The sequence below is a fragment of the Emys orbicularis genome, chromosome 1 (genome assembly GCF_028017835.1).
Source record: "Emys orbicularis isolate rEmyOrb1 chromosome 1, rEmyOrb1.hap1, whole genome shotgun sequence".
NCBI lineage: Eukaryota > Metazoa > Chordata > Testudines > Emydidae > Emys > Emys orbicularis.
The window spans coordinates 166,180,108-166,205,749 of record NC_088683.1 but is presented as its reverse complement, the minus strand read 5'-3'; the positions used below and the strand labels follow the sequence as shown (position 1 = coordinate 166,205,749).

The 25,642-nt window shown below is 46.6% G+C and overlaps 1 protein-coding gene and 1 pseudogene across 11 annotated transcripts in view; both read right to left on the bottom strand.

Annotated features, from left to right (window-relative positions):
* ST3GAL6 (ST3 beta-galactoside alpha-2,3-sialyltransferase 6) overlaps nucleotides 1-25,642 on the bottom strand; it is a 91,439-nt gene that overhangs the window by 32,691 nt on the left and 33,106 nt on the right. For 4 of the 11 annotated variants that reach the window (XM_065415931.1, XM_065415923.1, XM_065415947.1 and 1 more), the window contains 5 exons: nucleotides 24,501-25,330; nucleotides 12,087-12,263; nucleotides 11,338-11,437; nucleotides 8,744-8,842; nucleotides 7,275-7,352 (listed from right to left, as the gene is read on the bottom strand). In XM_065415931.1, the coding sequence (XP_065272003.1) occupies nucleotides 7,275-7,352; nucleotides 8,744-8,842; nucleotides 11,338-11,437; nucleotides 12,087-12,093 (284 nt within the window). In that variant the 5' untranslated portion in view covers nucleotides 12,094-12,263; nucleotides 24,501-25,330. Of the gene's footprint in view, nucleotides 1-7,274; nucleotides 7,353-8,743; nucleotides 8,843-11,074; nucleotides 11,141-11,337; nucleotides 11,438-12,086; nucleotides 12,264-24,500; nucleotides 25,331-25,642 lie in introns of those variants that run through there. The other 7 variants (XM_065415968.1, XM_065415961.1, XM_065415915.1 and 4 more) reach the window with 5 other exon arrangements.
* Nucleotides 4,430-4,539, bottom strand: LOC135873145 (U5 spliceosomal RNA; annotated as a pseudogene).

The following is a 25,642-nucleotide window of genomic DNA, read 5'->3' as shown; positions in this document are numbered from 1 at the left end:
GAGCCCAGAATTCCAGCTCTTTTTCATCATCATTGACTTCAAATAGGTGCTCCTATTTGGGATTCCATAACTCTGAGCCCACAGCCCTTGAAGTCCTAGATTTAGATCATTCAGGCAAGAGAATCTATACGACAAGTATCCCAGCCGTGAAAGCCAGACTGAATCATGCAGATAGTGAGAGAGTGGGAATGGGTGGTCTGTAAAGAATACCTTGACCTCAGAGTGAAGTTCAAAGAAACATGTCATGGCCTCGCCTCGTGACAACCATCAAACATCCATGTGGAGCGATAGATTGATGTGCTCACTTCCCATTTCATAACAGTGGAAAAGATTTTGGAATTCAAGGGATGAACTTTTATAAAGTTTACCATCTTCACAGCATTGTCCAGCAGCCCACATCTGGCATCATGGGGTCCTTATATTCTCCTATTACGACAACTGGCTACTAGCAGCGCAATCAAGAGATGTGGCTCAGGCCTCGATCTCCATGTTACTCAGACTCCTTTTCTCCCTGGGTGTAAGTGTAAATGTTGAAAAATCAACTTCGGTGCCCACACAGTCCCTTCATTTCACAGGGACCTCCATCAACGTGGTCTCAGCAAGAGCCTACTTACCAAGGGACAGATTCCACACCCGGCAGGAACTTGTCATCCAAGTAGTCAACGGACCTTCTGTTCTGGTCAGGATTTGCCTGTCCCTCCTTGACCACCGCCTTCACTGTCTTCAGCTGTGGCTCCAGAGACTCTATTCACTCACATGACATACCATGGACTTTCTGATGACAGTCGCCCCCTGAAATGCTCTCCTTCCTCCAGTGGTGGACAGACCTGAGGCCAGAGGTGGGCCACTACCACAAAGAAAACTTTGGTGAAGACCCATGGAGCAGTAGTGAGTCCAAATGGTAGGACCCGATAATGGAAGTGCGGAGGGCCTACCGTAAATCTCAAGAACCTTGTGTGGGTTGGATGGATGTCTATGTGAAAATAGGCATCCTACATATCAAGAGCCATAAACCACATGCCTCTTTCTCTTTCTAGTGCCAGCATGATGGCTGCTAAGGCGAACATACGAAATTTGGGTTTGCGGATGAAGCGATTGAGACGGTGGCGGTCCAGGATTGGTCTCCACCCGTCCTCCTTCTTGGGTACCAGAAAATAAGTGGAATAGAAGCCCATGCTCGGATAGTTCAGAGGAATGTGTTCTACCACCCCCCTTTGCAGTCAAGAGTATACCTCTAGAGTGAGTATGCTGTCATGGGTGTGGTCCCTGAGGAGGGATTGGGGCAGGGGATGTGGATGAGGTAGCTTTGTGAGCTCGATTGTATAGTCATGACGAACAACATCCAGGACCCATCTGTTGTTATTTCACTCCAAGCTGGTAAAAAGAGTGCTAGACCACCCCGAAGGGGGTGGGTCAGGTGCACGGCAGGAGGGAAGGTGGTTGGTGGTGCTCTAGGTGCATTCAGAAGTATCACTTCTGAGAGAACTGAGCATGTGATGGTGAAGGCTGTGAAGGCGGTCCCGGAGGACGGGGTCGCTGGGTCTTCTGTCGCTTGTGAGGTGGTTCATAGGGTCATTGGTGGAAAAACTGGGGAGTCCTGAACCGTTGTGCAGGTCACAGATGGTAGAATTTTCTCTTGGGTGCAGGGGTAATAGATACCCAGAGATCATAACGTGGCTCCAGAATCCTTGAGGGAGTGAAGGAAACTGTCAGTCTTCTGGTTAAACAGGGGAGACTCGCTGAAAGGGAGGTCCTCCTATGGTATTTTGTACCTCCCTGGGGAAACCAGATGAATGCAACCACAATTCTCTCTGCACAACCATTTCCACAGCCATTGTGCACCAAGAGGTATCCACTGCATTTACAGCAGATTGAAGTGCTGTTCTTGTACAAGTCTGCCCTCGTCCAGGATAGCCTGGTAACAGGCTTGATCTTTGCCAGTAAAGTTCTCCAATTTACTGAGAAAATTATATTTGGCCAATAAGGCCTGCTAGTTCGAGATCCAAAATAGGAGGCTAGCCAACAAGAAAACATTGCAACCCAAAAGGTCCAGCCACTTGCCCTCCTTGTCTGCTGGGGTGGAGCGTGGGTGCTGTCACCTGGCCCACTCCATTGTCGCTTGGATCACAAGGGAATTGGATGGGAGGTGGGACAATAGAAACTCAGACCTCTTGGCTGGTATGTACCACCTTTTTTCTGCCCCCTTGGGGTTAGGTGTGTAAATGGCCCGGGTATGCCAAACAGTCCGAGCCAGCTGAAGAATGGCATCACTGATTGATAGAGCAACCCTGGTCGGTACCAAGGCATGAAGGATGTCCAGAAGCTAATGCTGCTTGTCTTGTACTTCTTCCAGTGGAATATGAAGGTCCTCAGCCACCCTGCGTAGGAAGTCCTGGAACTGGCAGGTGGGGGAGAAACTGAGGTCACAGCAGCATCTGGAGAGGATGATGGGAATCGTTCCTGTTCAATACTATCAGAACTGGACCGAGTGGCTCATCCTCCAAAACTGGTTCCAAACACCTACTTGAGGGTGCCCCAAGCGGGGATAGGGGTGAACCCTCTCTTGCTGAATAGGAAGGCTCCAAAGGTGGACATTGAGGCCAGGATCCCCAATATGGCCAACAGGATGGATCCGGAGGATGCTGCAGAGGGCCCCATGGAGTGGGATACCAGTGGCTCCTCTGTTGGGGGAAAGTAGGGTACCGCCACGAAGCTGGTGGTCCCTTAGGGCACTTGTAGTGGTGGTAGGAGATGAGCGGCCCTTACACTTCATCCGAATCCTCCAATGATGAAAACTCGGATCCCAGTTCCAATGTTGGTGGACCATATAAACTATAGGCAAATGGGCGGAAGCATAAGTTGACTGAGGTAAGCCCTGGGTTGGAGATCGTACCTCAATAGGCACAGGCAGCAGAGTAAGGCGTGGCGATCTTGGTTCCCCAAGGGCAAAGAGTTCATGTTGCTCCGGCGCCATTTCCAGCCTCCCTGTAGCCAGAACTGGAGCTGAAGCAGAGGACTGTCTTGAAACCGACGGTTCCCTTGAGTTAAGGGGGGGCCAACTTGGAAGGCATGCGTGGCTCAGTGCTCGGTACCACTGATCTGTGCAATTTCTTGTCTTGCTTGTGAGCCTTGGAATACACCGTTTCTCCATGGCTAGAACTCATGGAAGGTGTATCATCCTTCTTGGGCCTGGAGGAAGACTTACCATGCCATGCTTATGTGCATGCTTCCTTGCCTCCGGATTAGGCCCCAGCATAGGGTGCGTAGTACTAGTACCACTGGAACCAGACTCAATCTCCATGGTCGGAGGCATGCTCCTGGGATTCTCAGGTCGATGCACGTGGGGGGTTCCCCGGCCTGGATCTGACTGTGGCCTCATGGCAACCTCCAGAAGGTGCTTCTTGAGGCAGAGAACTGGGTATGGCTTGGGAAAGACAGGCAGATACTGCACCTTGATGAAATGTGGGTTTCTCCCAAGCAGTTAAGTAGAGGCAGTATTGGTGCTCGTTGCTGACTGAGAAGGAACACGGAAAGGAGGTGCAGATCTTGAACCCAATCATCTTCAGCATAATCCAATACCAAGGCATGGGGAGTGGGGGTGAGGGGGCATGGCACTGGTAAGCAGATTTCCCAAAGTCTCTTATCTCTTAAAAACAATTACTATACACTAAACTACACTAAAAACAGCAAAAATCAGAATAAAACTAACTATATGCAATTGTAAAACTGTTTTTATTTATTTATTTATTTAAGTTGGTCACAAACTAGAGGACACTAGCAGCTCCGACTTGGACCAGGCAGCAGTAAGAAGAAACTGGAGGCACGGTCAGTCCACCCTGCCCTTTATCACCTTGGAGGAAATCATGAGGCGAAGCAAGGGTGTATGAGCAGACCAACAGACACTACGGGCATGGCTACACTTGCAGATGTAGTGCGCTGTGAGTTAAACCCACCTTCGGAGAGTGCAGTAGGGAAAGCGCTGCAGTCTGTCCATGCTGACAGCTGCTTGAGCACTGGCGTGGCAACATTTGCGGCACTTGCAGCGGCATTGGGAGCAGTGCATTATGGGCAGCTATCCCAGCATGCAAGTGACTGCAACGTGCTTTTCAAATGGGGGGGGGGGGGTGGAGTGTGACAGGGAGTGTGGGGGGGAGAGACAGTGGGTTTTTGGGGGGCCCTCAGTGGAACGCAATAGGGACCATCACTCAAAGAGCAACAAAGCGTTAAAATGACAATGGAGAAATGATTGGTGAATATTGTCCTAAGGAGGGAGCCTAATGTAACAGCTGTAAGGACACATAGGCAGAGCAGTGTTCTTTGGGACTAGTTAGTGCAGGGCGTGCTTTTATGTTTTTCATTTAATAAAAGACTGAAGAATAAATACTTCCATCATAGTTTAATGAGTCAATATTGCTACTTCCTAAAACAAACATCAAGATTTATTAACATTAAAAATATATTTAACAGAATAAACTTTCTTCTCCACGGAAATCTTTAGTAAAAGGCAAAAGATTTATACAATCTGAAGAGAAACCAGAGAAAACAACAGAACAAAAGAAAACCATGGAAATAAGTTATGTTATATAAGTTATGTTATCTGAAATAAACAGGCTAGCCTAGATATGACACCAAACCCTACAAGTCAATATTATGATGTCGCTTTAGTAATAAGCTCTACTGTTCGCAGGCAGATGGAGCTTACTCCCTGCAAAGTGGACCTTAATTCTTCACTCTGTGATGTGAACGCACCTGGGTTTCTTTTCCATAAGGTTAAAAATCTTTTCATCCCTCCAATCTAACAAGTGACATAAGTGGAGGATCTGACCTTTGTAAATCAGCTCCATAGTGGAGCTAAGATAATTTACACCAGCCCAAGATCTGGCTCAGCATCCTAATTCTACTCCTGGGGGAATTCTGCATGACTGCGCACCTGCAGAAAACACCCTCCCTCCCTCTCTCCCCTGAATTCCTGTGCTTCCCTGCAGAAAACAGCAGGGAAGCAAAGGGAAGCCGCAACAGCGAGTGCAGGCAGTGGGTCTGGGGAAGGGGAGGTGGGGGGGGGGGGAGAAGAGGCAGTGGGGAAGGAAGGGGGGGTGGAATGGGGAAGGAAGGGGGGGTGGGATGGAGAAGAAAAGGGGATAGGGGAATCGTGGGGGGAAGCGGGAGCCTGGCTTGCAGCTTCCCCTTGGTAGCAGCTGGGGCTCCCCTGTTAAGCAGGCCCATCAAACTCTCCCCCAGACAAGCCCTACCCCCCTACACCTGGACCCCCTCAGATGAGCCCCCCACACTCAGACCCCCACCCCACTGAGCCCCAACCAGCTGCACCTGGACTCTCCCACCCCATCAAGCCCACTCACCCAGCACCCAGACCTCCCCACTTAGCCCCCCAACACCCAGACCCCCCCCCCACCAAAGCCCAACCACCTTCACCTGGATCCCCTGCATAGTCCCATTGCCCCTGCACCCGGAAGCCCACAATGAGTCCCTGTGCATCCAGATCTCCCACTGAGCCCCCTGGACCCAGACTGCCCCACACAGAAACCTCTCCCCCCACACTAAGGCCCTCCACACTTGGATTCTGCTGGGCTGAGCCTACCCACCCACACTTGGTGCACTCGGTGCAGAGGGGCAGGGCCCCGGAGTGTTTCTGGGGCAGGCCCAGCCCTTGCACTGTGTCAGGGTCAGGTGCAGCCTCACTGCCAAGTCCCTGTATTGGGGGAGGTGGGGGCTTCAGGGTGATCGCTCACCTCAATGCAGCCAGCAGCCTGTGCTCCCCACTGCCATGCTGGAGCCACATTTATTTATTGACAAATAAAATTTACAGAATTTTGCAGAAGTTTAAAATATTGTGCGCAGAATTTTTATTTTTTTGGTGCAGAATTCCCTCGGGGGTAATTTAATTCTTCTTCCCTTTTACCTCTCAAGTTACAATAAAACCAGAATACCTGTACTTTTGCTTCCTTAAATGGAGTAGGAGCTTTTGTGTTATGCCTGAGGATGAGGCTAATCAAACATCCCTTGTGCACAAAGGGGAGATGGAAAGTAAACCATCAGTAACTCACTTTTTTAGTTCATGGAAATGCAGATATTAAAACTCACATATTTCATTAAAGGTGGAATTAATTTTGACTCATTTGATGCATTGATTTCCAGAATAAGTTGGAGCTCCATCTTCAATGTGATGTGAGTTTCAAGAATGAAAGCATACTTCCATTAAAAGACAAGCTAAACAGAAACATACAGCCGAGTCCAGAGGTCCTTATTCAGTCCTAAATTGAGCTGAGATTTATAGTTTAGATTAAATTCATCCAGTACTTTCTATGCATACAGTGTCCGTGAGCAGATAATTTCCCCAAATATATGTTGTTCAAAATTTACCCAACAAATTTTATTTTATTCTTAACTCTATGGATTGATCAGACCGTTCACCATGTGTACAAAGGTCCATTTTCACAAATTTGAGCTGTGTTAGTTTGAAATAATACCATGTAACTAATCCTGTTTCCTGATTGGATGAGCACAGTTTTTGGCCTTTGAACTAGACACAATTCCACTGAATGGTAGGTATTGCCACAGAACGTTAAGAAAGCACCTCCGACCTTTAGTCCTTTGGACCTTTAGAGCTCAAATCAATACCCACTGAAGTCAGCAGTGATAGTCCCCCTAACTTCAGTGAGCTTTGGATCAGGCCCTGAATGCACAAAAATCTCCCTGGATTACTATCTGAGTAACAATAAATTCTGTCCTCAATTATAGCCATGCAACCCCACTGCCTTCAGTGAAGGCAGAGTTGGACCTGCTGCTCTAGCCTACCGATTGGAGTGTGATAGGGTTACAGTTTAATAGCTTGATTTTTAGAGATCCTGAAAGCAACTGTGGAAGCACAGATCACTGAAAAATCAGATGAAGCCCCTGAATGATTGAGTTCTAGAAACAAAGGCTTTATTTACTGTACAAGCATGAAACACTGTTCTATTGTGTCTCCCCATTATGGAAATAAAGTCACGATTATTAAATAATTATATTTAATTATTTATTCACTACAGATTCATAAGTATGCTCTGGCTGCTTTGTGCTGCCCTAGTGATGTAAAGTGACCACACAGCTGCTTCATGTTGACAGAGTGGCACAAAGCAGCTCATGTGTACTCAGGAATCTGACCCCGAGGGTCACATCTGATCTGGTAGTTACGATGAAAAATATTAATGGTCAAAATGTGTTGATAACTAAAATCTCTCTTCAGTTAGCACATTCCACCCACAATTTGGACTTACTTCCATAAAGACTCAAATGGTGGGTCCGATGAACAATTTTCTAGTCCAGATTTTCTTCGTGTAGCCGTAGGCGGCAGTCTAAAAGAAAATAATATTAAAGAATTGATATGAATTGAATAGGCAACTAAAGCAGGCGGCAGTGACAGGGTGGGAAACTTTGACAACCAAGTTCAATACATTGATTTTTTTAGTTCTACTGATGTCAACAGATCCCACCAACAAATAAAACAAATAAAATAGGACCTAATAAAGGTTTGCAAGTAAATCTTCTGGTTGCTTTCATATTAACTTTACTACTTAATACTATGCTTCTTACTGGTAAGACTTTTATCATTCTGTGCTGCTCCAAGATACCTATCTTCATTACCTAGTAGTTATTAAAGCTGCTACAACTGGAGGTCAGGTGTTAGGGCCCTGTGTGGAGATACAGAACTCTTTTGCTGACTCACCCCGATAGCCACACCAGGTGGGGTCTTACTAGTTCTACTTAAAAACATAAATACTGAGTTCTTCTGTGAGAAGAGAGAGAATATGGGGAGGGGAGGAGGAAATTCTGCATGGAGAAATCAGCCCATTCAGAATAAAGCTTGAGGAATAAGGCCTGGATCCACAAAAGGGCTTAGGCATTTGCAATACTGAGCATTGCAATGCCTAACTTTTAGGTGTCTAGAAAAAAATTAACTGGAACAACAATGGGATCCACAAAATTCAAGCTAGGCACCTCGGCTCCCTATATAATGAATGGGGAGAGATAGATGTCTTAGAATGCATTCCACATAAGCCAACACGCTAGACGTGGTGCCACCTAAGATAGTCAATGGGAGACGCTGACAAGAGGGTGTGTCCTAGCCCTGCTCCTCTCCTGGAGATAGGCACCTTCCTGAAGCCTGGATTTAGTTGCCTATCTCTGCTAGTGATCAACAAGCGGGAAACCCTCTTCTGGAGTTAGGTGGCTTACGTGCCTAAGTCATTTCTTGAGAGAATAAGTTAGGCATCTGACCAAGTCCATGTAAAATGGGGGGAGGGGAGGCTCTCCCTTTCTTCCTTTAGCTTAGGGTATTCATCCGGGATGTGGGAAATGCCTGGTTCAAATCCCCCCCACCTAATAAAAACAAGGGATTTGAACAAGGATCTGCCATCTCTCAGATGAGTGGTCTATCCACTGGATTATAGTGTGAGTCTCTCACACTATAACCCAATTAATATTTAAATTATTTCCTTACAGTGGCACAACTTCAACAGGAGAGATTGGGAAGATTCACATCAGAATTCTCCACAGCCCGATGGTTAGAACACTCACCTGAGAGGCAGCAGACCCCTGTTCAAATCCCCTCTTTATCAGGCAGAGGGGGGACTTGAAGCAGGGGTCTCCCACATCTGGGGTGAGTAACTAACCACTGGACTGGGAGGTCCTTTCCCCCGCCCAGAACTGTTTGGTATAGAGCTAGGTTGTCTCTGAGCATGCTTACCGGTTCAGGTCTGGCCGGCTAGATATGTGCTCCTCCGCCTGTCTTCCCTTTGTTTGTGGATCATGCTGGAGTTTAAGTGGGAGACAGGTGTCTGAATGCCTAGAGTGAAGCAACATTGTGCATGCTCAGAGATAGAAACATAGGTGTCTAGAGAACTTGTACTGCAAAACTTATGCACCAAATGAGTTTAGGTGCCTGCAGGGTTAGGCAGCAGCAGAGAGTGGGTTTTGTGGATCACAGTGGTGCCTAAAAATGGGACTTAGGCAACTACCTATCTTTGTGGGTCCGGGCCTAATGTTTACATTTGTAAGCACATTTCTGCCTTATTTAAGAAGGCAAAGCCCAGGAATGAAAGTGAGGTTCACTTTCTGCAATATCTATTGTGTGTGCGCTGCGTTAGGAGCAGGCAGGCGAAACCACCCATTTACAGCTGCATAATCAAATGCAAAATGATGTTCTGACTTCAAGTTGCCACATAGCACTGATACAAACCAAACTAAGGGAAATACTATGTTTGTTTGTTTTTAAAACATTAACCACTGAGTTCATGGTTTTATAGCACAAACCACACGAACAGCATTTTGCAGATCAGACTTAAAAAGAAGTGGAGGGCTATGTGCAGCCACAGTTCTGGAGCACACGCCCACAATTGTGCCTGAAACTTAATTATAGGTGTTTGCTTCCACAATAAACTCATGCACCCAGTTACCTGAGGTGTTTGTACACATGCACGTGTGAGTTTTTCACATGTAGGCAGCTCTTCAGGCTTTGACAATTTGGCCTTGTATGTCATAAAATGACACATAATAGTGTTTAAGATAGGTGGAAACTAAAGACCATCAAATCTAATCTTTCAGAAGGAAGTGTCTTTAAATCAAGGTGGATTGATTTAAGTCAAAGTGATTTAGATCACCAGTTTTAATCATGCTTTAAATCAGCAAGCAGGAAACTTGATTAAAAGAATCGATTTTAAATCTTATTTTGCATGTGTACTTTTTAGTTATTTTCCATTAAAGGTTGATTTTCATTGGTTGGTAACTATTAAAACATTTTTTTGATTTGCAACTAAATAGAGCCTTTACACTAAATTTAAGAACATAAGAACAGCCATACTGGGTCAGACCAAGATCCATCTAGCCCAGTATCCTGTCTTCCGATAGTGGTAATGCTAGGTGTTTCAGAGGGAATGAACAGAACAGGTAATCATCAAATAATCCATCCCCTGTCGCCCATTCCCATCTTCTGGCAAACAAAGGCAAGGGACACTTCAGAGCATGGTTTTGCATCCCTGCGCATTTTGGCTAATAGCCATTGATGGAGCTATCCTCCATGAACTTATCTAGATCTTTTTTTAACCCTGTTATAGTCTTGCCCTTCACAACATCCTCTGGCACAGATTGACTGCGCATGGTATGAAGAAATATTTCCTTTTGTTTGTTTTAAACCTGCTGCCTATTAATTTCATTTGGTGACTCCTAGTTCTTGTGTTATGAGAAGGAGTAAATAACACTCCCTTATTTACATTCTCCACACCAGTCATGATTTTATAGACCTCAATCATATCCCCTCCTCAGTCATCTCTTTTCCCAGCTGAAAAGTCCCAGTCTTATTAATCTCTCCTCATATGGAAGCTGTTCCATACCCCTAATCATTTGTTGCCCTTTTCTGTACCTTTTCCAATTCCAATATATCTTTTTTGAGCTGGGGCGACAAGATCTGCACGCAGTATTCAAGATGTGGGCGTACCATGGATTCATATAGAGGCAATATGATATTTTCTGTCTTATCATCTATCCCTTTCTTAACGATTCCCAACATTCTGTTTGCTTTTTTGACAGCCGCTGCACATTGAGTGGATATTTTCAGAGAACTATCCACAATGACTCCAAGATTTCTTTCTTGAGTGGTAACAGCTAATTTAGACCCCATCATTTTATACGTACAGTTGGTATTATGTTTTCCAATGTGCATTACTTTGCATTTATCAACATTGAATTTCATCTGCCATTTTGTTGCCCAGTCACCCAATTTGTTACTTCTTTATACTAACCAAGAGGATACACTATATCTATACACATTTAAGAAATTATATAGCTTGACATACACTTATTCAGATTATTAATTTTTTACTTGTCTCCTCCACATCCCAGGAAGTGCTTTAACCACTGGGCTAAATGTTTTTAGGTGGGCACCACCACTTTCTCCTCTGGCCCTTTTGTTTGGAACGAGGCAGACACCTAACTCATTCCAGCAAGAAGCAATTAAATCACGTAAGCCACCTGAGTCCAGATACTGGGTTCCCATTAATGGATTGCAAGTAGAAATAGTCACCTAAGTCCGGGCTGCAGGGAGGTGCCTATCTTCATGAGAGGGACAGGGCTTAGCACATCCTTCTGGTCAGCATCTCCCATTGGCTAACTTAGGCAGCTCGACACCTAGTGTGCAGGCTTCTGTGGATCTCCCCCCATTCATTGTAAAGGGCACCTGGATGCTTAAGACAAGCTTTGTAGATCACAGTGTTGTTCCTGTGATTTTCTAAGAGAGCTAAAAGTTAGGTGCTGTGACACCATCAGCCCAGCAGAAATTAAACTTACAAATAGACATTTGTCTTCCACAGATTGCAGTGAAGTATAACATACATCGCAGCAGCAGCCAGTAAAACCACCAGCAGAATCCGTTTCATGACTGGCAGACCTGAAATGCAACAAGATGAAATACTTTTGTTTTACACTTATTTCCACAAAAATATTTTGATGGATGGGTCAAACTGTCAACATCACTATTAATTGCATTTAATTCAGTCAAAATGGTTCCTCGGGCCTTAAAATCTGTAAATAGGGTTATGGGGTCCCTGAAGTTGAGGCATTCAAGAGCTCAGGAACAGCAACTGAATGCTATGTTCCTCTGCACTTATAAACATGAATATTGCACTGTGATAGTATAAACCAGGGGCAGGCAACCTATGGCACGGGTGCCGAAGGCGGCACGCGAGCTGATTTTCAGTGGCACTCACACTGCCCGGGTCCTGGCCACAGGTCCGGGGGGGCTCTGCATTTTAATTTAATTTTAAATGAAACTTCTTAAACATTTTAAAAACCTTATTTACTTTACATACAACAATAGTTTAGTTATATATTATAGACTTATAGAAAGAGACCTTCTAAAAACATTTAAATGTATTACCGGAACGCAAAACCTTAAATTAGAGTGACTGAATGAAGACTCGGCTCACCACTTCTGAAAGGTTGCCGACCTCTGGTATAAACTTATTGATTTGCATAGTTAAACAAATATACTGGCTAATGGCATTGAAATAGGACAAGATATGATCTCAGAAACCTACCTGTCATACTGCTAACTTTTAATTGATACTGCCTTTTTCTTTTCCCCCATCACATTTTATTAAAGTCAGGCTTTGATCAATGGAATATCCAAAGGCATATTGCGATTGGCTTCTTAGGCCTTCTTAACAATGTCACAGCCGTCCACTAACTCCCATCAGTTCATGACAGGGACTGCACTGTGGAGAGAAGAATGCTACTCGTTATTTTAAACGGATAGGAGGAAAACGCAGGTCCGAGTTCAGGAGAGCACTCAAGCACCTACTTAATTTGGGAGGAATAGCAGGAAAAGATGAACTTTTTTATTTGTTATTTTTAAGTTTTCACCTAATTTAAGTGGTTTAAGAAAACAATCAAAATTAAAAAGCAGATGGGCCAGACAAAGGAAGTGGTGGAAGAGGAAAAGTGACAGTTTCAAATGACCCTTCCTTCAAATTACCACGCTGCCCTTTCAACACTTATCAGTATGTCAGCTGCCACTTAACCTTCTGACAGTAGCAGTTTGGCCACAAAATGATGTAGAAATTTGCAAAAGAAAGATACACTCTTCTATTATTTTCACTTTTCCCTCAACTATGAAAAGTAGTTCTTAGTAGGACAATATGCTGCATATACGGCTCCCATGCTTTTTACTTATGTTTTTTAAAAAGAGATTTAATGCTAATGAACCATACTCTAATAGAAATCAGTTACACCAATATACGCATATTGGTATATTTCTCAGGTAGTTGAAAGTGCTCTGCCTTTGGCCTTGTAACTCTATCAACATCTGTTGTGGCTTGTTTTAAGCAGCATTAGGCTTGTTGGGTTTTTTTCCCCCTAGCAGTTTAAGACACCTGAATTACATCTCCCTGACTCATAACAAACATAAAAAAAGTGAAAACGTAAGACACTAATGCATTATACTGCTACATCCTATTGCCATATCCAGATTACTGCAGCATGAAAACACACAAAGCTGACAAAAGTATTACAGTTCATATACGCCTTGATCCTGAGGGAGGATCCATGCACCTGCTCAGAGACCCATTGAGTTCAAGACCCTTCCTCATGGATCTGATTGCAGGGTTGAAGCCAGGGTTTGTAATGGCATCCGTAGGTAAGGAACTCATGCAATAAACAAATTATATTTCAAACCAAAGAAGGACATGAGATCACCCCCAACATTGCCTTGCTTTACTGTTCTGAATTGTATTATCAGCCGCGACTGCTCTTTCAACCTGAACCCCTCACATATTACCCTCCCCTAGCATCTCCCCCACACCTTTAACTTAATCCAGACCGCATGCTTTTTGCCATAGTCCAGTCTTCTTCCACTTTAGGGGTACAAAGTGAGGGCTTGTCTACACTTACATTTTATAGCGCTCTAACTTGCTGGCTCAGGGGGGTGAAAAATCACCCCCCTGAGTGCAGCAAGTCTGAGCGCTTTAAAGCGCTAGTGTAGACAGGCTCCGAGCGCGGGGAGGTGGATTACCAGGAACGCTGGGAGAGCTGTCTCCCAGCGCTCGCGCGCAACCACACTTGCACTTCAAAGCACTCCCGCGGGAGTGTTCCCGCGACAGCGCTTTGAAGTTTCCAGTGTAGACATCCCGGAAACTCTGATTTCCACAAGACCTTCCCTAAAACTGCAAGGAAACTATAACCAGCATAGCCTGTTTGTTAGCAGTGCTCTGTATGAGTACAGAATGTCAGGTATGGGACTCTTTTCCAAGGAAATGGGCACATAATGATTTGTTAGAAACAGCTATCAAAATAGAGACTTTCTGACCCACCCACCTACACAGCAGAAGACAATGATATATTGGTAAGTAACAAATACTAAGGGCCTGATTCTCCTCCCACTTCAATCAGTGCACATCAGGAGTGAATCAGTTGAAGACAATGGGTCAGATTTTCAGCAGTAGCAAATCATTGACTTCATTGATTTCATTGACTTCAGTGGAGCTATGCCAATTTATATCAGATGAGGATCTGGCCTAGTGGAGTCAGAACAACAGTGTAAAAGCAGTGCAAATGAGAGGCAAATCAGCCCCTAAATGCTTTTATTAGAACAACCAATGAATTCTAAGTAGAAAAAAAGTTGAATTCTCAGCTCAAACTATATTTCAGTTTAGGTTTTAAGCACTGGAAAATGTATATCTACGTTTTTGAATAACTACTTAGGCCTGGTCTACACTAGGAGGTTATGTAGAATTTAGCAGCGTTAAATCGAATTAACCCTGCACCCGTCCACACAACGAAGCTATTTAGTTCGACATAGAGGTCTCCTAAATTCGATTTCTGTACTCCTCCCCAACGAGGGGAGTAGCGCTAAATTCGACATGGCCATGTCGAATTAGGGTAGGTGTGGATGGAATTCGACGCTAATAGCTCCGGGAGCTATCCCACAGTGCACCACTCTGTTGACGCTCTGGACAGCAGTCCGAGCTCGGATGCTCTGACCAGCCACACAGGAAAAGCCCCGGGAAAATTTGAATTCCTTTTCCTGTCTGGCCAGTTTGAATCTCATTTCCTGTTTGGACATCGTGGCGAGCTCAGCAGCACTGGCAACGATGCAGAGCTCTCCAGCAGAGATGGCCATGCAATCGCTGAATAGAAAGAGGGCCCCAGCATGGACTGATCGGGAAGTCTTGGATCTCATCGCTGTGTGGGGCGATGAGTCCGTGCTTTCCGAGCTGCGCTCCAAAAGACGGAATGCAAAGATCTACGAGAAGATCTCAAAAGCCATGACAGAGAGAGGATACAGCCGGGATGCAACGCAGTGCCGCGTGAAAATCAAGGAGCTGAGACAAGGGTACCAGAAGACCAAAGAGGCAAACGGACGCTCCGGATCCCAGCCCCAGACATCCCGTTTCTACGAGGCACTGCATTCCATCCTAGGTGCAGCCGCCACCACTACCCCACCACTGACCGTGGACTCTGAGGATGGGATATTGTCGACGGCCGCTTCCTCGGACATGTTAGCGGACGGGGAAGATGAGGAAGGAGATGAGGAGGTCGAGGCAGTCGACAGCGCTTACAACGCTGATTTCCCAGACAGCCAGGATCTCTTCATCACCCTCACAGAGATCCCCTACCAACCGTCCCCAGGCATTAACCCGGACCCTGAATCAGTGGAAGGATCAGTTGGTAAGTGTTTTAAACATGTAAACATTTATTTTGAACAGAACAGGAACATTAAGAATGGGTTTTTCATGATTGGTTTGCCCTAGGCGCTTAACATTTAAATCCTTGGCAGTGCAACTACTGCAAAAGAATCTAACAATGTCCAGTTTATCATGATGAGTTTGCCCTAGGCATTCTACTTTTCAGTCCTTGCCAGTGCAGCTACTGGAAAATAAGGTCTATATGTCCGGGGACAGAGCTGAAATCCTCATGGGACATCTCCACGAAGCTCTCCTGGAGGTAATTGGAAAGCCTTTGCATGAGGTTCCTGGGGAGAGCGGCCTTATTGTGTCCTCCGTGGTAGGAAACTTTTCCGCGCCAGGCTATCATCAAGTACTCTGGTATCATTGCCTTGCAGAGCATGGCGGCATACGGCCCTGGTTTTTGCTGGCTTTCACGCAGCATGCGTTCTTTCTCTGTCTCAGAAATCCTCAGCAGAGTGATGTCGCTCATGGTGACCTGCTTAGAATTAGGGGAATGTTACTATTGGGACTGCTTGCCTGTTCCTTTACAGAACTGTAACCGGCGGTTTACAGCCACGCGGTGGAGGCGGGAGTGGGGCAGCATACAGGGATCTTTCCCAGGGACAGCCGCGAGGGGGTGGGACAGGGGCAGAGTTCATGCTTGCCGGATTGCCGGCAGCAGGAACTGGCCAACGCTAGGAGCATTGCTTTGAACGTGAAAGGAGCAAACGGACGCTCCGGATCCCAGCCCCACACATCCCGTTTCTACGAGGCACTGCATTCCATCCTAGGTGCGGCCGCCACCACTACCCCACCACTGACCGTGGACTCTGAGGATGGGATATTGTCGACGGCCGCTTCCTCGGACATGTTAGCGGACGGGGAAGATGAGGAAGGAGATGAGGAGGACGAGGCAGTCGACAGCGCTTACAACGCTGATTTCCCCGACAGCCAGGATCTCTTCATCACCCTTACAGAGATCCCCTACCAACCGTCCCCAGCCGTTAACCCGGACATGGAATTGGGGAAGGATCAGTCAGTAAGTGTTTAAAACATTTAAACATTTATTTTTTACAGAACAGGAATATTAACAATATTAACAATGGGTTTTGCATGATTACTTTGCCCTAGGCGCTTAACGGTTCAGTCCCTGGCAGTGCAACTACAAAAAAAAATCTAACAATGTCCGGTTTAGCATGATTGTTCTGCCCAAGCCGCTCTACTGTTTAGTCCCTGCCAGTGCAGCTACAGTAAAATCCTGTCTATATGTCCGGGGATAGAGCAGAAATCCTCCATGGACATCTCCACGAAGCTCTCCTGGAGGTAATTGGAAAGCCTTTGCATGAGGTTCCTGGGGAGAGCGGCCTTATTGGGTCCTCCGTAGTAGCAAACATTTCCGCGCCAGGAGACAAGCAAGTACTCCGGGATCATTGCCCTGCAGAGCATGGCGGCATACGGCCCTGGTCTTTGCAGGCTTTCACGAAGCATCCTTTCTTTTTCCGTGTCTGAGATCCTCATCAGGGTGATGTCGCTCATGGTGACCTGCTTTGAATTAGGTAGGGGAATGTTAGTATTGGGACTGCTTGCCTGTTCCTTTACAGAACTGTAACCGGCGGTTTACAGCCACGCGGTGGAGGTGGGAGAGGGGCAGCATACAGGGATCTTTCCCTGGGACAGCCGCGAGCGGGTGGGACAGGGGCGGAGTTCATGCTTGCCGGATTGCTGGCAGCAGGGACTGGCATTGCTTTCAATGTGAAAGGAGGCCAGTGCTACTATTAAAGTTTTAAGCAGCCACAAGTCTACGGCTTACCATGTCGGCCTGCTACACAAATTCCGGTGTCCTGCCCTGCTTCTCTGATGTGCACTGCAAGACCCCAGGCACTGAATGCGAAGGCCGAAAATTCGACCTTGTCCTGAGTGCGCATGTGATAGGTGCTGTGCATGGTCTTGTTCACAGAGAAAGACTATGTTCTTTGTTCACAACTAAATTTATCTTTCTGAGGAATTCACTCCCTTTTTCCCATTCCCACAGCTGCGACTGTCTCCCAACCCAGCCTGGCATCACACTCCCAGAGGCTAGCGCAGATTAGGCGTAGGAAGAAGAGGACACGGGAGGACATGTTCTCGGAACTTATGGGCTGCTCCTGAGCCCAGGCAGCCCAGCAAACCCAGTGGAGGGAGAACTTGTCCCAAATCCACCGATCACACATGGAACGGGAGGAGAGGTGGCGGCAGGAAGACCAGCAGGCGACTCAAACGCTGCTTGGACTACTGAGGGAGCAAACGGACACGCTCCGGCGCCTTGTGGATGTTCTGCAGGACCGGAGGCAGGAGGACAGAGCCCCGCTGCAGTCTATCTCTAACCGCCCTCCCCCGCCACCAAGTCCCATACCCCCCTCACCCAAAGTCCAAAGAAGGAGGGGCGGCAGAGTCCGTGAAAACTCTCACTCCACCCCTGCAGACTGCTCTACTACTAGAAGGCTCTCATTCCCCAAAATTTGACAAGTCCTTTCCTTCCCGCCTCACCCAAGCCACCGTCCAAGTTTCACCCCCCAGTTTCATGTGTAGTTGCTAATAAAAAATACGTTTCTGTTAATTACTGTTTCCATCATGTTCTTTTAGAGGAGAGTCTGTCTGAAGGGGGGGAAGGGGGTTGGTAATTGGACAGGACAGTCACCTTTACCAGGGTACAGAGGCGGGGGCAGGTTCAGCAGCAGGGCACACACACATTGCAGTCACTAGTTACCTGGTCAGTCTGGGAGGTGGTTTTCATGTTCTGTGTGTGGGGGGGGGGGGGGGAGGCTCTGTGACTTTGTGGCGGGGGAGGGCAGTTACTGATCTTATGCAGCGGTCCTTATCCTGGATCACAGAGCCACGCAGCAGGGGATCTGTAACCGTCCTCCCCCTACCACAAAGTCACATAGCCCCCCCACACACAGAGTCCCGAACAGGAGGGGTGGCAGGCTCCGTTGAAACCACCAGTCCACCACTGCGGAGCCTGTCATTCCTGGAGTTTAGAAGCGTCATTTGCATCACTACACTACACCCGCTCCCCACCACAGTCTGCGTCCCAGTTTCAACACTTTCCCACGAAAACAGTAATAAAGAAAACGGTGTTCATTAACAAAATTCAAGTGATTTTATTTTTAAACGTGGGTTGTAAGGGGGGGAACGGGGTATGTAACTGGAGAGGATACTGAACATTTAGTGGGTAAAGAAACGGGGGCAGGTTCAGCTTCTCTGTACACAAACTGCAAAGTCACAGGTTACCCTGCTAACTCAGGAACCTAGCTTTCAAAGCCTCCCGGATGCACAGCGCGTCCCGCTGGGCTCTTCTAATCGCCCGGCTGTCTGGCTGGGCGTAATCAGCAGCCAGGCTATTTGCCTCAACCTCCCACCCCGCCATAAAGGTCTCCCCCTTGCTCTCACAGAGATTGTGGAGCACACAGCAAGCTGCAATAACAATGGGGATATTGGTTTCGCTGAGATCACAGCGAGTCAGTAAGCTTCTCCATCTCCCCTTGAGACGGCCAAAAGCACACTCCACCACCATTCTGCACTTGCTCAGCCGGTAGTTGAAGAGTTCTTTTTCACTGTCCAGGGTGCCTGTATAGGGCTTCATGAGCCGGGGCATTAGCGGGTAGGCTGGGTCCCCGAGGATGACTATAGGCATCTCCACATCCCCAAGAGTTATTTTGTGGTCCGGGAAGTAAATACCTTCCTGCAGCCATCTAAACAGACCAGAGTTCCTGAAAACACGAGCGTCATGAACCTTGTCCGGCCATCCGACGTTGATGTTGGTAAAACGTCCCCTATGGTCCACCAGTGCTTGCAGCACCATTGAAAAGTAGCCCTTTTGGTTAATGTACTGGCTGGCCTGGTGGTCCGGTCCCAGGATAGGGATGTGAGTTCCCTCTATAGCCCCACCGCAGTTTGGGAATCCCATCGCGGCGAAGCCATCTATGATGACCTGCACGTTTCCCAGGGTCACTACCTTTGAGAGCAGTAGCTCAACGATTGCATTGGCTACTTGCATCACAACAACCCCCACGGTAGATTTGCCCACGCCAAAGTGGTTCGCGACTGACCGGTAGCTGTCTGGCGTTGCAAGCTTCCAGAGGGCTATGGCCACTCGCTTCTGGACAGTCAGGGCTGCTCGCATCCAGGTGTCCTTGCGCTTCAGGGCAGGGGACAGCAACTCACGAAGTTCCAGGAAAGTTCCCTTCCGCATCCGAAAGTTTCGCAGCCACTGTGATTCATCCCAGACCTGCAGCACTATGCGGTCCCACCAGTCCGTGCTTGTTTCCCGGGCCCAGAATCACCGTTCCACAGCATCAACATGACCCATTGCCCCCATATGTTCACGGCGCGGTGTCCCGTGCTTTGCGAGAGGTCTGTGCCCCTCTCAGACTTAATGTTCTCACCGCGCTGCCGTAGCCTCCTCGCCCAATTTCTCAGCATCTGCCTCTGGAAAAGGTGGACGATAAGGTGTGAGGTGTTGACAACGGCCATAACTGCAGCGATGGTCGCAGGGGGCTCCATGCTCGCAGTGCTGTGGCGTCCGCGCTGTCACTGACCAGAAAAGTGCGCGAACTGATTGCCCGCCGGCGCTTTCAGGGAGGGAGGGCGGGAGTGACGGTTGGATGACAACAGTTACCCAAAACCACCCTCGACACATTTTTTTCCCCAGCAGGCATTGGGGGCTCGACCCAGAATTCCAATGGGCAGCGGGGACTGTGGGAATTGTGGGATAGCTGCCGACAGTGCACCGCTTCCAATGTCGACGCTTGCCCCGTTAGTGTGGACTCACAAAGTCGAATTACTGTCCTTAGTGTGGATACACACGTTTGACTTTGTAATATCGATTCCACATATTCGATTTAAGTAAAATCGAACTACTCTCGTAGTGTAGACATACCCTTAGTATCCCTTTACCCTTGCAAAGAAATTTACTAAACAAAAGAACACAAATCATTATACTCTTGAAGTAATAAAGATTCATATTACAAAATGTCACTATTTTCATTTATTTTCAACACCAAATTCCATATGGAACAGCTATGTTAAAAGACCATCACCAAGGTTGCAAAGTGAAGCACTCAGAAGTTAGAAAATGCCAGAATTAAAGGTTGCTCATGCAACCTTAACCTTGCCCCTTTATGAATTATGCATTATGATACAGTCTTTAATCACATGCTAAAATACTGTTTTTTCCACAGGATGTGAGAAGTTTGTGTGGTGAATTATGCTATTATCCATAGGATCCTTGCCTCATTTGCTGAAGAAATTAGGTTGCATTTGGTTAACACTGACATTTACTGGTTTTACTCCCCCCCCCCCAAACAAACAAACAAACAAACCCACGTTTTCTTTTATGTGACTTTAAAAATCCATTGCATAATTCAAGTCCTGTCCCCCCCCCCCCCAGATTGGTTTGATAAATGGAACCAGAATTAAAAGATGTAAGGATCTAGGCTCCAATCAGGGGGCATTGCTATTAACTTACAAGTGAGAACCTACAGGAGCAGGGATCATTTGTATTACATTGAAAACCATGCTATCCTTTCCCAATAGTGGGTTTTATCCATTGAGGACACTAGAGGTATGCAGGCAGAGTTGGCTTTGCCCACCATTCGTTATTAGGTGAGTAAACAGAGGGCTTAAATAGTGCTGTCCAAACTTTCACAAGAACTTCAAAAAATACTTACAAGAAAAGGAAAAGAAATGTGATAAGCCAGTGTCAGATATTCTTTGCATTATTTGTTTACAGTCCTTTGCTGAGTAATTTTCTGTGACTGGATATGCGGTTTTGAAGGAAATAGAGAACCATGGGAATTTCTAATAAGAAGCCTAAATAAACCTTTGCAAATTTACTTTCCTCTACTAAATGTAGGAAAACTAAGCTAGCAGATTCTATTACAACATTTGGAGAGCATTCCACATATTCAAGTGACAAAGTATCCAGATACCCAAGATTGCTCTATGTCCACTCTGAACACAAGGGCCTTAACCTGCTCCCATTGGCTTCAAATACAGACATAGTCAGGATAGATCACACACTATACTTAGTAAGGAGGTGTATTTGTAAACCTTGTGGCCACCCTTTTTCCTTGGGATAGGGGACCAGCATCCCTGCTGGGGCCATATTTTCATTTGAAATTAGCCTTTACTCTTCTGTGTCAATAATTACAGTGCCAGAGGGCGGGGTGCAACAACTTCACATCAATTGTGTGCCCTATCAAGCATTCTCATAATGATAACTTACAACTATGGTGTGGTCACCCCATTGTCTAATAAGTGTGTGCAGCAGCAGCTACCAGGGCCGCCCGGGAGGAGGAGGGGGGTACAAGTGGGGCAATTTGCCCCAGGCCCCCACAGGGGCCCCCACAAGAATATAGTATTCTATAGTATTGCAACTTTTTTTTATGGAAGGGGACCCCGAAATTGCTTTGCCCCGGGTCCCCTGAATCCTCTGGGCGGCCCTGGCAGCTACAAAGCCTAAACTGAGGCCTGGTCTACACTAGGAGTTTATGTCGAATTTAGCGCCGTTACATAAAATTAACTCTGCACCCGTCCACACCACGAAGCTATTTAGTTCGACATAGAGGTCTCTTAAATTCGACTTCTGTACTCCTCCCCAACGAGGGGAGTAGTGCTAAATTCGACATGGCCATGTCGAATTAGGCTAGGTGTGGATGGAAATTGACGCTAATAGCTCCGGGAGCTATCCCACAGCTATCCTCGGCGCTGGGTCCCGTGCTTTCTGACAGGTCTGTGCTACTCTCAGACTTCAGGTCCTCACCGCGGTGCCGTAGCCTCCTCGCCTGATTTCTCTGCATCTGCCTCTGGGAAAGGTGGATGATAAGCTGCGAGGTGTTGACAACGGCCACAACTGCAGCGATGGTCGCAGCGGGCTCCATGCTCGCAGTGCTGTGGCGTCGGCGCGGTCACTGACCAGAAAAGTGCGCGAATTGATTTCCCACCGGCGCTTTCAGGGAGGGAGGGCGGTAGTGACAGACGGATGACGACAGTTATCCAAAAGCACCCTCGACACATTTTTTTACCCAGAAGGCATTGGCGGCTCGACCCAGAATTCCAGTGGGCAGCGGGGACTGCGGGAACTGTGGGATAGCTGCCCACAGTGCACCGCTTCCTATGTCGACGCTTTCCCCGTTAGTGTGGACTCACAAAGTCGAATTACTGTCCTTAGTGTGGACACACACGTTCGACTTTGCAATATCGATTCCACATATTCAAGTAAAATCGAACTACTCTCGTAGTGTAGACATACTCTGAGTAACCATGTAATGTGTCAAGTATCAGAGGGATAGCCGTATTAATCTGGATCTGTAAAAAGCAACAGAGAGTCCTGTGGCACCTTTAAGATTAACAGATGTATTGGAGCATAAGCTTTCGTGGGTGAATGCATAATTCAAGTCCTGTTCCTCCCCCCCCCCCCCCCACCATTGCTTATGCTCCAATACATCTGTTAGTCTTAAAGGTGCCACAGGACTCTCTGTTGCATGTAATGTGGCCATTCTTTTCCTTTCTCAACCCTTCCTCTGCTCCCTACTGCTTGTTACCCTTACTCATCACATCATGTCTAAGAAATGATAAACTCTTAGGCCAGTCTACACTACAAACCTAAATCAGTATAACTGTGTCACTCAGGAGAATGAAAAATCCACGCCCCTGAGCAATGTAGCTATACCGACCTAACCACACATGTAGACAGTGCTGTGTCAGCGGTAGGGCTTCTCCCTTCAACATATCTACCACCTGTCAGAGAGGTGAATTAACTACACCAGCATTTCTCAAACTGGGATACTCCAGGGACCCCGTTGGCCCCACTGATCAATTCCTCCCCCTCCCTCTTTCAACTCCTCCCCCTCCCTCCCAGAGTCTCCTGCACACCGGGGAACAGTGTGCAGCAGGCACTGGGGCGGGAGGGGAGGAGTGGGGATGGGGCATGCTCGGGGGAGGGGGCAGAAAGAGGTGGGGAAGAGGAGGGGCAGGAGTGGAGCGGGGACGGGAAGAGGTGGGGTAGGGGTGGGCCTTGGGGGAAGGGGTGGAGTGGAGCTGGGGCCTGTGGCTGAGTGCGGGGCTTGGAGGTCCACGAAAACACTTAAATCAAAATGGGGGTACTCGGGTCGCTAAACTTTGAGAACGGCTGAACTACACCAATGGGAGAAGCTCTTCTGCCGGTGTAGTAGCATCTTCACTGAAGTGTTACAGCTGCACCCATGCAGTTGTGCCACTGTTGCGCTGTACGTGGAGACAAGCCCTTAGGGGCTCACAGGGGCTTCTTCCTTGTGCCTTCTACCTTATTAGTTCTATAAAGCAGATTTGGGGTGCAATTTAAATAAATACCAGTGTTGCAAACTGTTGCAATTTAATCGCAAGTCTTGCGATATGTGGTGTTTTGCTTCAAATCCTAGCTGCAGCAATTAAGAGGCGGCGTGAGAATCTCATCTTTCATTAAAACAAAGTAAGTTTTCAGCCCTCATGGTTGTGGAGAAAAGTTGAAAATGTGGAGTGAGGGCAACCTAAAAGTTCAAAAGCCAGTGGCAAAACACAAAACCAAACTTTTTTTAAAATCTCATGGATATTTAAGCCAATCTGATAAATTGGGGGGAGGGGGGAAGGGGGGGGGTACAACTCATGAATTTTGATTGCTTGAGGTAGCAATACTGTAATACAAAACCTTATATTCTTTTCCTGTAGTTGGCACTGCAGGACATTTCCTGTGGGCCACCTGCTCATTAAGATAAACACAGGCAGTGCTAATTCCAGGACTTAATGTTTAAAAAGAACTTCATAAACTGCCAATACACATACCCAGTAGAGTAGGTTTAAAGAATTTATTTATACTGCTCAGTTAGTGCATTGCATTATTTCTGACTTTTTCTATTTTTTGCTATCTGTTCCAAAATATCTTTGCATAGTTTGGTATCTCTACTCTTTTTCAGGAAAGAAATACTGCCATGGGCATTACATGAAAGAATTGTGGTAGGGCTTTAGTTTGATAATCTTATTTTATTACATTTACCAAGTCCTGAACTCTTACTCTTTTTTGCCATCTTTCCTTGCTTTCAATGCCATTCTGATATCGATTTAGCAAGAGACAAAGCCTCATTTAAACATAAATCATATATTTAAATGAGGCTGGGAAATTAATTTATCATCATCATGAAACGTCTCTGAATTAAAACTCCATTTCCTGGTTTGGGGAATAGGACAATGATTTGCTCTCCAGCTGTGTATGGTCAGTTTAATAGTTCAACTTACTTATATAACTTTTCTAAATGAGCAAGTCATTATAAACCTGCTTCGGAGATTTCCCTGTTTGTGGAGTTCCACACTAAACCACGACTGCCCACACTGAGATTCTACTGTGAAAAAGGTAGCGTTGGCTTCCTGATGGTGTGTTGCAACAAATGTGCTCCTATTACAAGTTAAAAAAAAATAATAATAAAAAGTTTCCCCCGTGTTGGATCCACTGATCAGGACAGAATTTATAATGTATGGGTATTCCTGTCCAATCCATATGAATGATAGGGGCAGAGGTGGTTTTGTTTGTTTGCTTTGTGGAAGCTGAAACCTCCTCTTGCTGGCACACTAGCTGAATGAGCCAGGCACTCCCACAGACACTGCCTCCATTAAAGACAGCATGTACTTCCCCACAAGGAGTGAGCTTTCTGCAGGAGATTTTTTCCAATATTTCTCCAGGAACAGAACACAGTGCTTCAGAAGCAGGGAGCAGGGGAGCTGGAATTTTCTTAGCAACAGGTATTTTCCCCAGTACTTATTCTCCACCAGTGATGTTCAGCAGGGATGGTGGTAGATGACAAGACTGTCATCTTGTTATTCTGCATTTCACCTGCTCCTGCAGCCAGCAGCTTAGCTGTACATTGCTGCACAGTACATTGGGGGCACTCCAGGAGGGTCAGCAAGTTGTTTTTAGTATCTGAAGGCTGGCCTGCCTTTATTTCAGGATGAGGTTGGTATCACATTAGGGACTGCAACGGTATAGTGCCGGGGTAGGCAACCTGCGGCACGCGAGCTGATTTTCAGTGGCACACACACTGCCCGGGTCCTGGCCACCAGTCCGGAGGGCTCTGCATTAAAATTTAATTTTAAATTAAGCTTCTTAAACATTTTAAAAACCTTATTTACTTTACATACAACAATAGTTTAGTTATATATTATAGACTTATAGAAAGAGACCTTCTAAAAACGTTAAAATGTATGACTGGCACGCAAAACCTTAAATTAGAGTGAATAAATGAAGACTCGGCACACCACTTCTGAAAGGTTGCCGACCCCTGGTATAGTGTTTAGAGAGCCAACACAACCATTCTGCTCTCCATCAGCACAGCCTGCCAGCCAGCTCAGACAAGGGAAGGAAAATCACTTCCAGCTGGGCCCTG